Genomic DNA, 13,448 nt, shown 5'->3' on the forward strand with positions numbered 1-13,448 from the left:
AAATACAGAACATAGATACGTTTGAACTTTTACTTCGGTTGTTCCAATGTTATACATGTACCTTTGTGAACTTATCATTTCTGAGAACGCATGCTGTTACATCGTGATTACCTTTAAATACCACATTAATGCAATAAATGCTCAAAATGATGTCCGTAAACATCAATGCATTTGGCAATACATGTAACGACATTCCTCTCAACAGCGAGTAATTCGCCTTCCGTAATGCTCGCACATGCATTGACAATGCGCTGACGCACGTTGTTAGGCGTTGTCGGTGGATCACAATAGCAAATATCCATTAACTTTCCCCACAGAAAGAAATTCGGGGACGTCAGATCGTGCCATGGTATGGTGCTTCGATGACCAAACCACCTGTCATGAAATATGATATTCAATACCGCTTCAACCGCGTGCGAGCTTTGTGCCGGACATCCATCATGTTGGAAGCACATCGCCATTCTGTCATGCAGTGCAACATCTTGTAGTAACATCGGTAGAACATTACGTAGGAAATCAGGATACATTACACCATTTAGATTGCCATCGATAAAATGGGGGCCAATTATCCTTCCTCCCACAATGCCGCACCATACATTAACCCGCCAAGGTCGCTGATGATCCACTTGTCGCAGCCATAGTGCATTTTCCGTTGTCCAGTTGTGCATATTATGTCGGTTTACGTTACCGCTGTTGGTGAATGACGCTTTGTCGCTAAATAGAACGCCTGCAAAAAATCTGTCACCGCCCCGTAATTTCTCTTGTGCCCAGTGGCAGAACTGCACACGACGTTCAAAGTCGTCGCCATGCAATTCCTGGTGCATAGAAATATGCATCGATGTTGATGTAGCATTCTCAAGACGACATTTTTGAGATTCCCGATTCTCGCGCAATTTGTCTGCTACTATTGTGCGGTTTAGCCGCGACAGCAGCTAGAACACCAACTTGGGCATCATCATTTGTTGCAGGTCGTGGTTGACGTTTCACAGGTGGCTGAACACTTCCTGTTTCCTTAAATCCGGCGAACGGTCCGGACACTTTTATGATGTCGTCCAGGATACTGAGCAGCATACATAGCACACGCCCGTTGGGCATTTTGATCACAATAGCCATACATCAACACGATATCGACCTTTTCCGCAATTGGTAAACGGTCCATTTTAACACGGGTAATGCATCACGAAGCAAATACCGTCCGAACTGGCGGAATGTTACGTGATACCACGTACTTATACGTTTGTGACTATTACAGCGTCATCTATCACAAAGCGAAAAAAGTGGTCCAACTAAAACATTCATATTTCTTTACGCACTACACGAATATGTAATAAAAAATGGGGATTCCTATTTTAAAAAACGCAGTTGATATCCGTTTGACCAGCGCCATCTAGCGGGCCAACGATAGCGGCATCTCGTTTCCCCCGTCAAGCTAGAGGAGTTTCGTTCTTTGTAGTTTTTTCGTTTGGTGCTCATTTCGTGAGATATTTGGCCCGGTCACCACCAAAGGACCACCCTATATATATATATATATATATATATATATATATATATATATACTACTGGCCATTAAAATAGCTACACCACGAAGATGACGTGCTACACACGCGAAATTTAACCGACACGAAGAAAATGCTGTGATATGCAAATGATTAGCTTTTCAGAGCATTCACACAAGGTTGGCGCCGGTGGTGACACCTCGTGTAAGGAGGAGAAATGCTTACCATCACGTTTCCGACTTTGGTAAAGGTCGGATTGTAGCCTATCGCGATTGTGGTTTATCATATCGCGACATTGCTGCTTGCGTTGTTTGAGATCCAATGAGTGTTAGCGGAATATGGAATCGGAACGCCATGCGGATCCCAGCGGCCTCGTATCACTAGCAGTCGAGATGACAGGCATCTTATCCGCATGGTTGTAACGGATCGTGCAGCCACGTCTCGATCCCTGAGTCAACAGATGGGGACGTTTGCAAGACAACAACCATCTCCACGAACAGTTCGACGACGTTTGCAGCAGCATGGACTATCAGCTCGGAGACCATGGCTGCGGTTACCCTTGACGCTGCATCACAGACAGGAGCGCCGGCGATGGTGTACTCAACGACGAACTTGGGTGCACGAATAGCAAAGCGTCATTTTTTCGGATGAATCCAGGTTCTGTTTACAGTATCATTATGGTCCCATTCGTGTTTGGCGACATCGCGGTGAACGCACATTGGAAGCGTGTATTCGTCATCGCTATACTGGCGTATCACCCGGCGTGTTGGTAAGGGGTGCCATTGGTTACACGTCTCGGTCACCTCTTGTTCGCATCAACGTCACTTTGAACAGTGGACGTTACATTTCAGATGTGATACGACCCGTGGCTCTTACCCTTCATTCGATCCCTGCGAAACCCTACATTTCCGCAGGATAATGCACGACCGCATGTTGCAGGTCCTGTACGGGCCTTTCTGGATACAGAAAATGTTCGACTGCTGCCCTGGCCAGCTCATTCTCCAGATCTCTCACCAACTGAAAACGTCTGGTCAATGGTGGCCGAGCAACTGGCTCGTCACAATACGCCAGTCGTTACTCTTGATGAACTGTGATATCGTGTTGAAGCTGCGTGGGCAGCTGTACCTGTACACGCCATCCAAGCTCTGTTTGACTCAATGCCCAGGCGTATCAAGGCCGTTATTACGGCCAGAGGTGGTTGTTCTGGGTACTGATTTCTCAGGATCTATGCACCCATATCGTGTTGAAGCTGCGTGGGCAGCTGTACCTGTACACGCCATCCAAGCTCTGTTTGACTCAATGCCCAGGCGTATCAAGGCCGTTATTACGGCCAGAGGTGGTTGTTCTGGGTACTGATTTCTCAGGATCTATGCACCCATATTGGGTGAAAATGTAATCCCATGTCAGTTCTAGTATAATATATTTGTCCAATGAATACCCGTTTATCATCTGCATTTCTTCTTGGTGTAGCAATTTTAATGGCCAGTAGTGTACATATATACATACTACATAGAGTATTCAGAGGACTCATTCGTCTTGTAGCAGTAATGAGCCGCAAATCGCTGGTCGAACTAAAGAGTTCATACGACTGCTAAAAGAGGTGTCATCGAACAGACCCACAGAACAATAGGCCTCCATCTGTGACGTTGGTTTTTGATAGAATTTTGGAACATTTATTATCTTTACGTATTATGACACTCCTGGAGACACAAGATCTCCCGCAAAGAATCAACACAGGTTTTGAAAACAACGACTGTGGAACCAAGCTGGCTCTTTTCGTCGACAAGACCCAGAATGCGCCAGATACAGGAGCCCAGCTGCATGCCGTGTTCCTTGACTTCCGGCAGGCATTTGATACAGTACCGCACTGTTGCCTAATGTACTAACTACAAGTGTCCAGAATCTCAAACAGGTTGTGTGAGTGGATTGAAGAGTTTCTACCAAACAGAACTTGTCATGACATTCTACACGGCGAGAAATGTTCAGACGTAAAAGTAATTTCCGTCGTATCCAAAGGGAGTGTCATAGGACCATTACTTTTCTTATTATACAGAGCGTTATGCGTATAAGTGCAGATACATCTATTTATGACCGAGGGACGTATACTGGTGACAGTATTTACTTCATTTGCAGACTAATATTTATAGATAAACTATGTGATCAAAAGAATCCAGACACCTGGCTCAAAACGACTTTACAAGTTTGTTGCGCCCTCCATCGGTAATGCTGGAATTCAATATGGTGTTGTGTCACCCTTAGCCTTGATGACAACTTCCACTCTTGCAGGCATACGTTCAGTCAGGTGCTGGAAGGTTTCTTGGGGAATGGCAGCCCATTCTTCACAGACTGCTGCACTCAGGAGAGGTAACGATGTCGGTCGGTGAGGCCTGGCACGAGGTCGGCGTTCCAAAACACCCCAAAGGTGTTCTATAGGATTCAGGTCAGGACTCTGTGCGGGCCAGTTCATTAAAGGGATGTTGTTGTCGTGTAAACACTCCGCCACAGGCCGTGCTTTATGAACAGGTGCTCGATCGTGCTGAAAGATGCAATCACCATCCCCGAATCGCTCTTCGACAGTGGGAAGCAAGAAGGTACTTAAAACTGTGCTCGCCTGTGCTGTAATAGTACCAAGCAAAACAACAAGGAGTTCAAGCCCCCTCCATGAAAAACACGACCACACCATAACACCACCGCCTACGAATTTTAGTGGTGGCACTGCGCACGCTGGCAAATGACGTTCACCGAGCATTCGTCATACCCACACCCTGCCATCGGATCGCCACATTGTGTACCGTGATTCGCCACTCCACACAACTTTTTCCACAGTTCAATGGTCCAATGTTTACGCCTCTTACACCAAGCGTTTGGCATTTACCGGCGTGATGTGTGGCAATCCAAGTTTTCTCACCTCTCTCCCGTCATAGTACTTGCAGTGGATCCTTATGCAGTTTCGAATTACCGTGTGATGATCTGGATAGATGTCTGCCTATTACACATTACGACCCTCTTCAATTGTCGGCGGTCTCTGTCAGTCTACAGACGTGGTCGGCCTGTACGGTTTTGTGCTGTACGTGTCCCTTCATGTTTCCACTTCACTATCACATTGGAAACAGTGGACCTAGCGATGTTTAGGGCTGTGGAAATCTCGCGTACAGACGTATGACACCAGTGACACCCTGTCACCTGACCACGTTTGAAGTCCGTGAGTTCCGCGGAGCACCCCATTCTGCTCTCTCACGATGTCTAAAGACTACTGAAGTCGCTGATATGGAGTACCTGGCAGTAGGTGGCAACACAATTCACTTAATATGAAAAACTTATGTTTTTGGAGGTGTCCGGATACTTTTGTGACATAATGTTCATCTAAATGTACATAGATACTCTGCAAACCACCGTACGCTGCCTGGCGGAGAGCACCCTATACCACTACTAATCGTTTCCTTTACTGTTCCACTCGCAAACAGAGAGAGGGAAAACGACTGTCTACATATCTCCGTATGAGCCCTAATTTCTCTATCTTCGTGATCCTTACGCGCAATGTATGCTGGCGGCAATAGTATCATTCTGCAGTCAGCTTGCAATACCGGATCTCTAAATTTTGTTAATAGTGTTCTTCGGAAAGAACGGCGCCTTCCCTCCAGGGATTCCCACTTGAGTTCCCGAAGCATTGCCATACCAGTTACATGTTCGAATTTACCGGTAACAAATCTAGCAGCTCGCCTGAGAATTGCTTCGATGTCTTCCTCCAGTCTTACCTGATACCGATCCCAAACACTCGATCAGTACTCAAGAACGAGTTGCACTAGTGTCCTATATGCGGTCTCCCTTACAGATGGAACACTATTTCCTAAAATTGCCCCAATAAACCGAAATGGACCGTTCGCCTTCCCTACCACAGTTATCTCGTATCGCTTTGCAATCTCAGGTATTTAAACGACTTGACTTTCTCAAAGTGGATACTGGTAACACTGTATCCGAACATTACAGGTTTTATCTTGCTGCTTATCACCATTAATTTACGAGCGTTTCGCAGAAAGTAATGCACCGCATTCTTTATTCCCCGCCGAAAATAATGCTGCGAATGCGGAACGTTACGTATGTATTATCTGAAGTCTCCTGAGTGTCAAGTTTTCGTCACTTCCGACAGATAGCGTAGCTCCAGGAGAGTTTCAAAATGGCGCCTGTAAGTGATGTACGTTACAAGCAACGTGCCATCATTGAATTTCTGTGGGGAATATTCACAAACGCTTGTGCAAAGTCTACGGAGTATCTGCTGTCGACGAAAGTACAGTTGACCGCTGGGCATGGAGGGTTAGATCATGAAAAGGTGGTTCGACGGAGCTCCACGATTTGCAGCGGTCGGGCAGATCATCCACGGCTGTCACACTTGACATGCTGCAGCGAGCTGATGTGGTCATTCGCGGGTTTGGGCCGTTGAAGGACGCAATTTTTGGAAGACATTTTGAGGACGATGCGGAGGTGATTCACACAGTGAAGCACTGGCTCTGCCACCAGGATAAGGACAAGGATTGGTACCGACAGGGCATATACGCCATTGTTTCGCGCTGGAGGAAGGCCATACAACGGGGTGGAGACTACGTGGAAAAACAGGTTGTGTAAATAAAACACCATTCTTTCGTGTGTGTATTTCTCATTATGTTCAATAAAGAATTGATGTAGAAAAATAATGCGGTTCATTACTTTCTGGGCAACCTCGTACATTTTTCCACATTTAGGGCTAGTTGACTTGTTTTTAAAAATCTTTATTTCCAAATCTTAATAATCATACAATTTTAACCCACTACCTTATGTGATTAGTGGGTCCAGATGATGATACAATGGTTACAATTGCAGCTAAATCTTAAGTTATATTTAAGTAACTAGTTAGTAAGATACTGCGTGAAGAGTTTGACAGAGCACTGAAAGACTTAAGTCGAAACAAGGCCGCGGGAGTAGACAACATTCCATTAGAACTACTGACGGCCTTGGGAGAGCCAGCCATGACAAAACTCTACCATTTGGTGAGCAAGATGTATGAAACAGGCGAAATACCCTCAGATTTCAAGAAGAATATAATAATTCCGATCCCAAAGAAAGCAGGTGTTGACAGATGTGAAAATTACCGAACAGTCAGTTTAATAAGCCACAGCTGCAAAATACTAACACGAATTCTTTACAGACCAATGGAAAAACTAGTAGAAGCCCACCCCGAAGAAGATCAGCTTGGATTCCGTAGAAATATTGGAACACGTGAGGCAATACTGACCCTACGACTTACCTTACAAAATAGATTAAGGAAAGGCATATCTTCGTTGCTAGCATTTGTAGACTAGGGGACTGATGACCACAACAGTTGAGTCCCATAGTGCTCAGAGCCATTTGAACCCACTCCCCCTAAGTCCCGAACAGGGCGGGTTTCCAGACTGTAGAGGTCGGCCTTGTCCGCGCTCAGGCGGTATGGGAATAGGGTACCAGACTCTATAGGTGTTTAAATATTTCTCGTATTCTTGCTAATTCAAGCCTCTCAGATATTCCTTTAAAACTTTTTGTGATACCACGTTTGCCAATTTGTTGATGGTCTGAAAGGTGTTGAGTTGTCTAAGTAAGCTGTACGTGTCGTGGTGTGGCAGTTGGTCACGTAACATTGAAGCTACATCATTGAAAAGGGGGCACTCGTAAACGACATGGTCAGGCTCTGAGCACTATGGGACTTTACATCTATGGTCATCAGTCCCGTAGAACTTAGAACTACTTAAACCTAACTAACCTAAGGACATCACACAACACCCTGTCATCACGAGGCAGAGAAAATCCCTGACCCCGCCGGGAATCGAACCCGGGAACCCGGGCGTGGGAAGCGAGAACGCTACCGCACGACCACGAGCTGCGGACGACATGGTCAGGAGTACCCTCTGGAACACCACAGTCACACGCAGGTGTAGCCTTTTTCCCGAATCGATATAAATAGGTCGGGTAGGGTCCATGACCAGTGAGAAAGTGGAATAGTCCCCGGGTTGGTTCGAAGTATGTCATTCCCATCCGTTCCCTAATATCCAGAAGAAGAGCAAAAGTTCTACGTCCGGTTTCTTCAGTTTCCGAGGATTCTTGCCATAACTGGTCTCCTCTTAATCTGATCTCAACCCTGTTCCCTGCCCTGCTGCCTAAAATCTCTTCTGTTTTCTCTATGTTCCCCTTCTTGGCCCAGTACCCAGCGGCCTGTTTCCGAATTTTGATGCCCAGGGGGCAGAGCCCCATTATGACTAACAGGGCTCTTCCCGGCGTAGTCCTGTATGCCCCCACTGATCTCACTATCATGTTCCTCTGGACTCTTCTCACCGTCATGGCAGGCACCACCCTCGTGAGTCTGTGTGCCCAGACTCCCGAGCCGTAACCCACCATTGATGTGAGTATACTATTGTGGTATAATTTGATGAGATGTGGTTTGAGATGAAATCTTTTGTGTCCAATGGAAATGAGGTTATTGAGTACTTGAAGGGCTCTCTGAGTTACGGTGTCAATGTGCTTTCCGAAGGACCACCTTTCATCAAAGATGATTCCAAGGTATCGAGTCTCTCGTCGCCGTAGAACTGGTGAGCCATCAATCCTGACTGTCGGGTTACGAATTCACCGTCCTTTCAGAAGAAGGTAGGTGGACTTGCCTGGTGAAATTTTCATCTTTGTACTTCGGCACCAAAGTTGTAGTGTCTCTATAGCACTTTCTATCTTAGGCTCTACTCGGCTACGGCCGCCGACCAGTAGGAGGAGGTCATCTGCGTAGGCTATCACCTCTAGCACTACATCACTTTGCTGTAATTTGTCTAGTAATGGCTCCATGTGGATGTCCCAGAACAGGGGACCTAGGACGGAGCCCTGGGGACATCCTTTAGTAATAGTTTTTCTCACTCTTGTGCTAGGGGATGATAGCCAGACCTCCCGATCCTCGCAATAGCTCCTCAGACACCCATATAGCGGCCCTGGATACTCCTTCTCCTCTAGTTGCCATTTTTTTAAATCTTTATTGCAACATCTATAATATTTATACAAAAGGAACCCACCACCTTAATGATTAGTGGGTCATAATAATACTACAATGTTTTATATTCAGCAGCTATTTTTATTGTTATTACAATGGTACTATGTTTATTATTGTGAGCTACAGACAGGATACAATACAGGGTAATAGGCAGACTACAGCTATTAATCTATACTACTTGCTAATTGTTAGTTTTCTTACCTACTTGTTAATTCCTAACTGCCTGCAGCGTCACAGGATTGTCAGCGTAGATATAAACCTATTACTTTAGGCGCTGCTCATCGAGCTAATCCCGATGAGCGTGCCAAGATTGTTTGTCGCTGCAGGTTCCTAACTTAATATCTATATCTAAAGCCACAACTACTGTACTAACCTACGTCAATTCCGGTGCTTTTGGTCTAGATTAGTGTAGCGCGGTCCCCCTAGTCCTGCACGTGGCGGATTGCAACTAAAAAGTCGACCTGTCCACGCACAGGCGGTATAGGATCAGGGTAACTGGACACGTTCAGTATTTGTCTTTAGTCGTGAAAGTCCCTCAACTATGCTGTCAGTACTTTCCGTGATACCTCGTTTGCCAGTCTATTTAGAGTTTCAAAAGTCTCTTCATGTCTTAATAGGTCATATGTATTGTTATGTCGCCATTTATCACACTAAACAGAAATTTTGCCTAAGTCGCCTTGTGTCTGCCTAGAGTCACTAAACTTCATTATCAGCAAACAACTACAGATCGCTGCCCACTCTGTCCGCCAAATAATTTATGTACGTAGAGAACAACAGTGGTCCTGACCACCTCCCTGACGGTTTCCAGTACTGAGGAAAAAATCGTCGGTGTTATAACTCGAATGCACCTCGTACTTGACTTTATGTTTGCCCAGGTGCTTTTGTTTTAGAAGTACGGTTGAGCGACTGCAGACCGGCCGGTGTCCGACAGGTGGACATCACGGGCTGCGGAGCGCTGCTGTGCGTGCTGGGCATCGGCGTGCTCATCTTCGGCGTGGTGCTGGTCCTGGTGTTCCTCATCTGGGGCCCGAGCAGCCTGCTGCTCGCCGTCTACGCCGGCCTCGTGGGCGTCGTCTTCTCCCTGGTCAGTGCTCTGCCCTGTCTGCAGGGCTACTACAACCCTCGGGCGTGCAGACGATCGGCACCGACGCACAGAGTTGCTAGGACAAGTGCCATATACACCGAGGTCACAAAAGTCACGGGATAGCGGTATGCACGTATACAGACGGCGGCAGTATCACGTACACAAAGTAATAAAGGCAGAACTGTCATTCGTACTCACGTGATTCACGTGAAATGGTTTCTGATATGATTGTGAGCAGGACGCACGGGCTGGTGGAGTGGAAGGCTGAGCAACAAATTGAGGATAGAATATAAAATTTAATTTATTACGCAATAAAATTCATGCAAGGTACTGGTAACAACATATTGACATATAACTTGTTCAATTTAAATGTACATCAGCTGATTTAACATGAATCATCAACAACTTATCTAACATCAAACAATCTGCAAATATGAGATTTAAACCTTTCCCAAAATTTTAATGCTAGTAAAATGTTATTACCAAACACAGAAAATTACCAAACTGGTCACTCTATTTAAGCCTTACATACCCTAATGGTCACAATGGCTTACAGGAAATAATATCACAGACATATGGCAATATCTGCCCACTACAGCACTGTCAAGGCAAGCACATTCATTTCAGACAAGTTAACAAGGCACTACCTCCATTTGAATTTTACCACAGAAAGCCATCAAGTCGTAGGCCAGGCGGTGTTTCGGAAAGGATTGATAACAAGTTACCGCACTGTTGGCGGTTGGCAGTAAACCCCTGGCGTGCGATAGATGTGTGGGCCAGAAACCCCTTTGCAAGAGGAGCCGTTAACAACAGTACCCACAGAACTCTTTGTAAAACCACACCGTAAAATGACGTCACGGGGGTTTCCAAAACAGTTTAACACTCAACAGCAGTGAGTAAGAGAAAAGAAAAAAACAACACACACGGCACTTACAAGTAGCCTTGAATTACTCCTAGCTGTGGTTAAGATTGAATTAATTTTAATCCAACAGGTAAACAGTCGTGTCACAGTAGACTTAAACTTGACTTGACGAGCGTGACAATTAGGGCGTCCCTTAACTGACATAAGTTCAGTAACAAACTGAAATGCAATTTAAAGACACTCAAGTAAGGGTATTGTGAAACACTTCATCGACAATTTAAGCAAACACGCCCACATAGGCACTCCAGTTCATACGTAAATCAACCAGGGCACAAGTAAGTATTTCGACACGCGACGTGGGAACACTCACTGCTCAGCAGCGCAAGCCAGAATACGGCAGAAAGAAGTCTCGCTGTAACTCCACCAGATGAGGATGCACCAAACTAACAGCTCACCTCTAACAATATTAAGCAAATGCCGCTAATAAGGTGATGGCCAGAATAATACCGGCGCGTAGCCACAGCGTGAGGAAGGTTGAACCCGTAAACAGAACGAACGACAGCGAGTGACTGCAGCACCTCCAGTTCCGCTGCTCGGCCGGCCCCAATGCAGCTGCCACGCTCACACCACTTGCCGCGCGACTCCCGCGATCTTCCGGCGTCGCTCCGCCCAGACCCGCTCGTCCCTCCTCCTGCCCGCGACTCCCTTTCGCCTTCCCCACGGAATCCCAGAGGGCGCACCAACCCGCGCACCGCAAAGCGAATCGAAAGAGGTCGAACACACTGCACCGGAACAATCAAATCGCAGGAGCACACGGCACAGTTTCCGACGGGATTATGCCTGCACGACGGGAATTTACAGACTTTGAACGCGGAATGGTAGTTGGGATATACCATTCAGGAAATCGTTAGGGAATTCAATATTCCGAAACAAACATTGTCAAGAGTGTGCCGAGAAAATCAAAATTCAGGCATTGTCTCTCACAACGGACGACACAGTGACTAATAGCTTCCACTCAATAACCGAGAGCAGCGGCGTTTGCGCAAAGTTGTCAGTGCTAATAAAGAAGCAAAACTGCGTAAAATAACCGCAGAAATCAACTCGGGTCGTACGACGCACGTGGCTACGGTAGCAGTGCCTTTGCTAACAGCGCGTCATCGCCTGCAGCGCTTCTCCTGGCCTCGTGAGCATATCGCTTGGACCCTAGACTACTGCAAATCCGTGGTCCGGTCAGCTGAGTCCCGATTTCAGTTGGTGAGAGCTGATGATAGGGTTCGAGTGTGGCGCAGACCCCAGAAGCCATGGACCCAAGTTGTCAACAAGGCACTTTGCAAGCTGGTGGTGACTCCATAATGCTCTGGGCTCTCTTTACATGGTATGGACTGGGCCCTCTTGTCCAACTGGACCGATCTTTGACTGGGAATGTTTATGTTCGGCTACTTGGATACTATTTAGAGCCATTTACGAACCTTGATAAACTGAAAGAACCAGAGGTTGTAGAGAGTTTCAGACTGAGCATTACGGAACGATTGACAAGAACGGCAGAAATAAATACAGTAGAACAAGAATGGGTAGCTTTGAAAGATGAAATAGTGAAGTCAGCAGAGGATCAAGTAGGTAAAAAGACGAGGGCTAGCAGAAATCCTTGGGGACCTGAAGAAATATTGAATTCAAGTGATGAAAGGAGAAAATATAAAAATGCAGTAAATGAAGCAGGCAAAAAGGAATACAAACGTCTCAAAAATGAGATCGACAGGAACTACAAAATGGCTAAGCAGGAATGGCTAGAGGACAAGTGTAGGAATGTAGAAGCATATATCACTAGAGGTAAGACAGATACTGCCTATAGGAAAATTAAAGAGACCTTTTGAGAAAAGAGAACCACTTGTATGAATATCAAGAGCTCAGATGGAAACCCAGTTCTAAGCAAAGAAGGGAAAGCAGAAAGGTGGAAGAAGTATATAGAGGGTTTATACAAGGGCGTTGTACTTCAGGACAATATTATGGAAATGGAAGAGGACGTAGATAAAGATGAAATGGGAGATATGATACTGCGTTAAGAGTTTGACTGAGCACTGAAAGACCTGAGTCGAAACAAAGGGCCGGCCGAAGTGGCCGTGCGGTTAAAGGCGCTGCAGTCTGGAACCACAAAACCGCTACGGTCGCAGGTTCGAATCCTGCCTCGGCCATGGATGTGTGTGATGTCCTTAGGTTAGTTAGGTTTAACTAGTTCTAAGTTCTAGGGGACTAATGACCTCAGCAGTTGAGTCCCATAGTACTCAGAGCCATTTGAGAGAGTCGAAACAAGGCCCCGGGAGTAAACAACATTCCATTAGAACTGCTGACGGCCTTGGGAGAGCCAGCCATGACAAAAATCTACCATCTGGTGAGCAAGATGTATGAGACAGGCGAAATACCTCAGACTTCAAGAAGATATAATAATTACAATCCCAAAGAAAGCAGATGTTGACAGATGTGAAAATTACCGAACTATCAGTTTAATAAGCCACGGCTACAAAATACTAACACGAATTCTTTACAGACGAATGGAAAAACTGGTAGAAGCCGACCCCGAAGAAGATCAGTTTGGATTCCGTAGAAATATTGGAACACGTGAGGCAATACTGACCCTACGACTTACCTTAGAAGATAGATTAAGGAGAGGCATATCTTCGTTTCTAGCATTTGTAGACTTAGAGAAAGCTTTTGACAATGTTGACTGGAATACTCTCTTTCAAATTCTAAAGGTGGCAGGGGTAAAATACAGGGAGTGAAAGGCTATTTTCAATTTGTACAGAAACCAGATGGCAGTTATAAGAGTCGAAGGGCATGAAAGGGAAGCAGCGGTTGGGAAGGGAGTGAGACAGGGTTGTAGCCTGTCCCTGATGTGTGTGTGTCGTGCGGAAGGGCAACCGACGGCGCACAAATACCCGGACGTTATTTATCCAATATTTGAGAATGGGAGCACTTCGC

The 13,448-nt window shown here is 46.0% G+C and overlaps 1 protein-coding gene across 1 annotated transcript in view; it reads left to right on the plus strand.

Moving 5' to 3' along the window:
• LOC126428403 (protein lifeguard 3-like) overlaps positions 1–13,448 on the plus strand; it is a 98,389-nt gene that overhangs the window by 72,549 nt on the left and 12,392 nt on the right. The window contains exon 7 of the mRNA XM_050090324.1: positions 9,461–9,613. Coding sequence (XP_049946281.1) covers positions 9,461–9,613 — 153 coding nt within the window. The remainder of the gene's footprint in view (positions 1–9,460; positions 9,614–13,448) is intronic.

This window comes from Schistocerca serialis, chromosome 12 (assembly GCF_023864345.2).
Source record: "Schistocerca serialis cubense isolate TAMUIC-IGC-003099 chromosome 12, iqSchSeri2.2, whole genome shotgun sequence".
Taxonomy (NCBI): Eukaryota; Metazoa; Arthropoda; class Insecta; order Orthoptera; family Acrididae; genus Schistocerca; species Schistocerca serialis.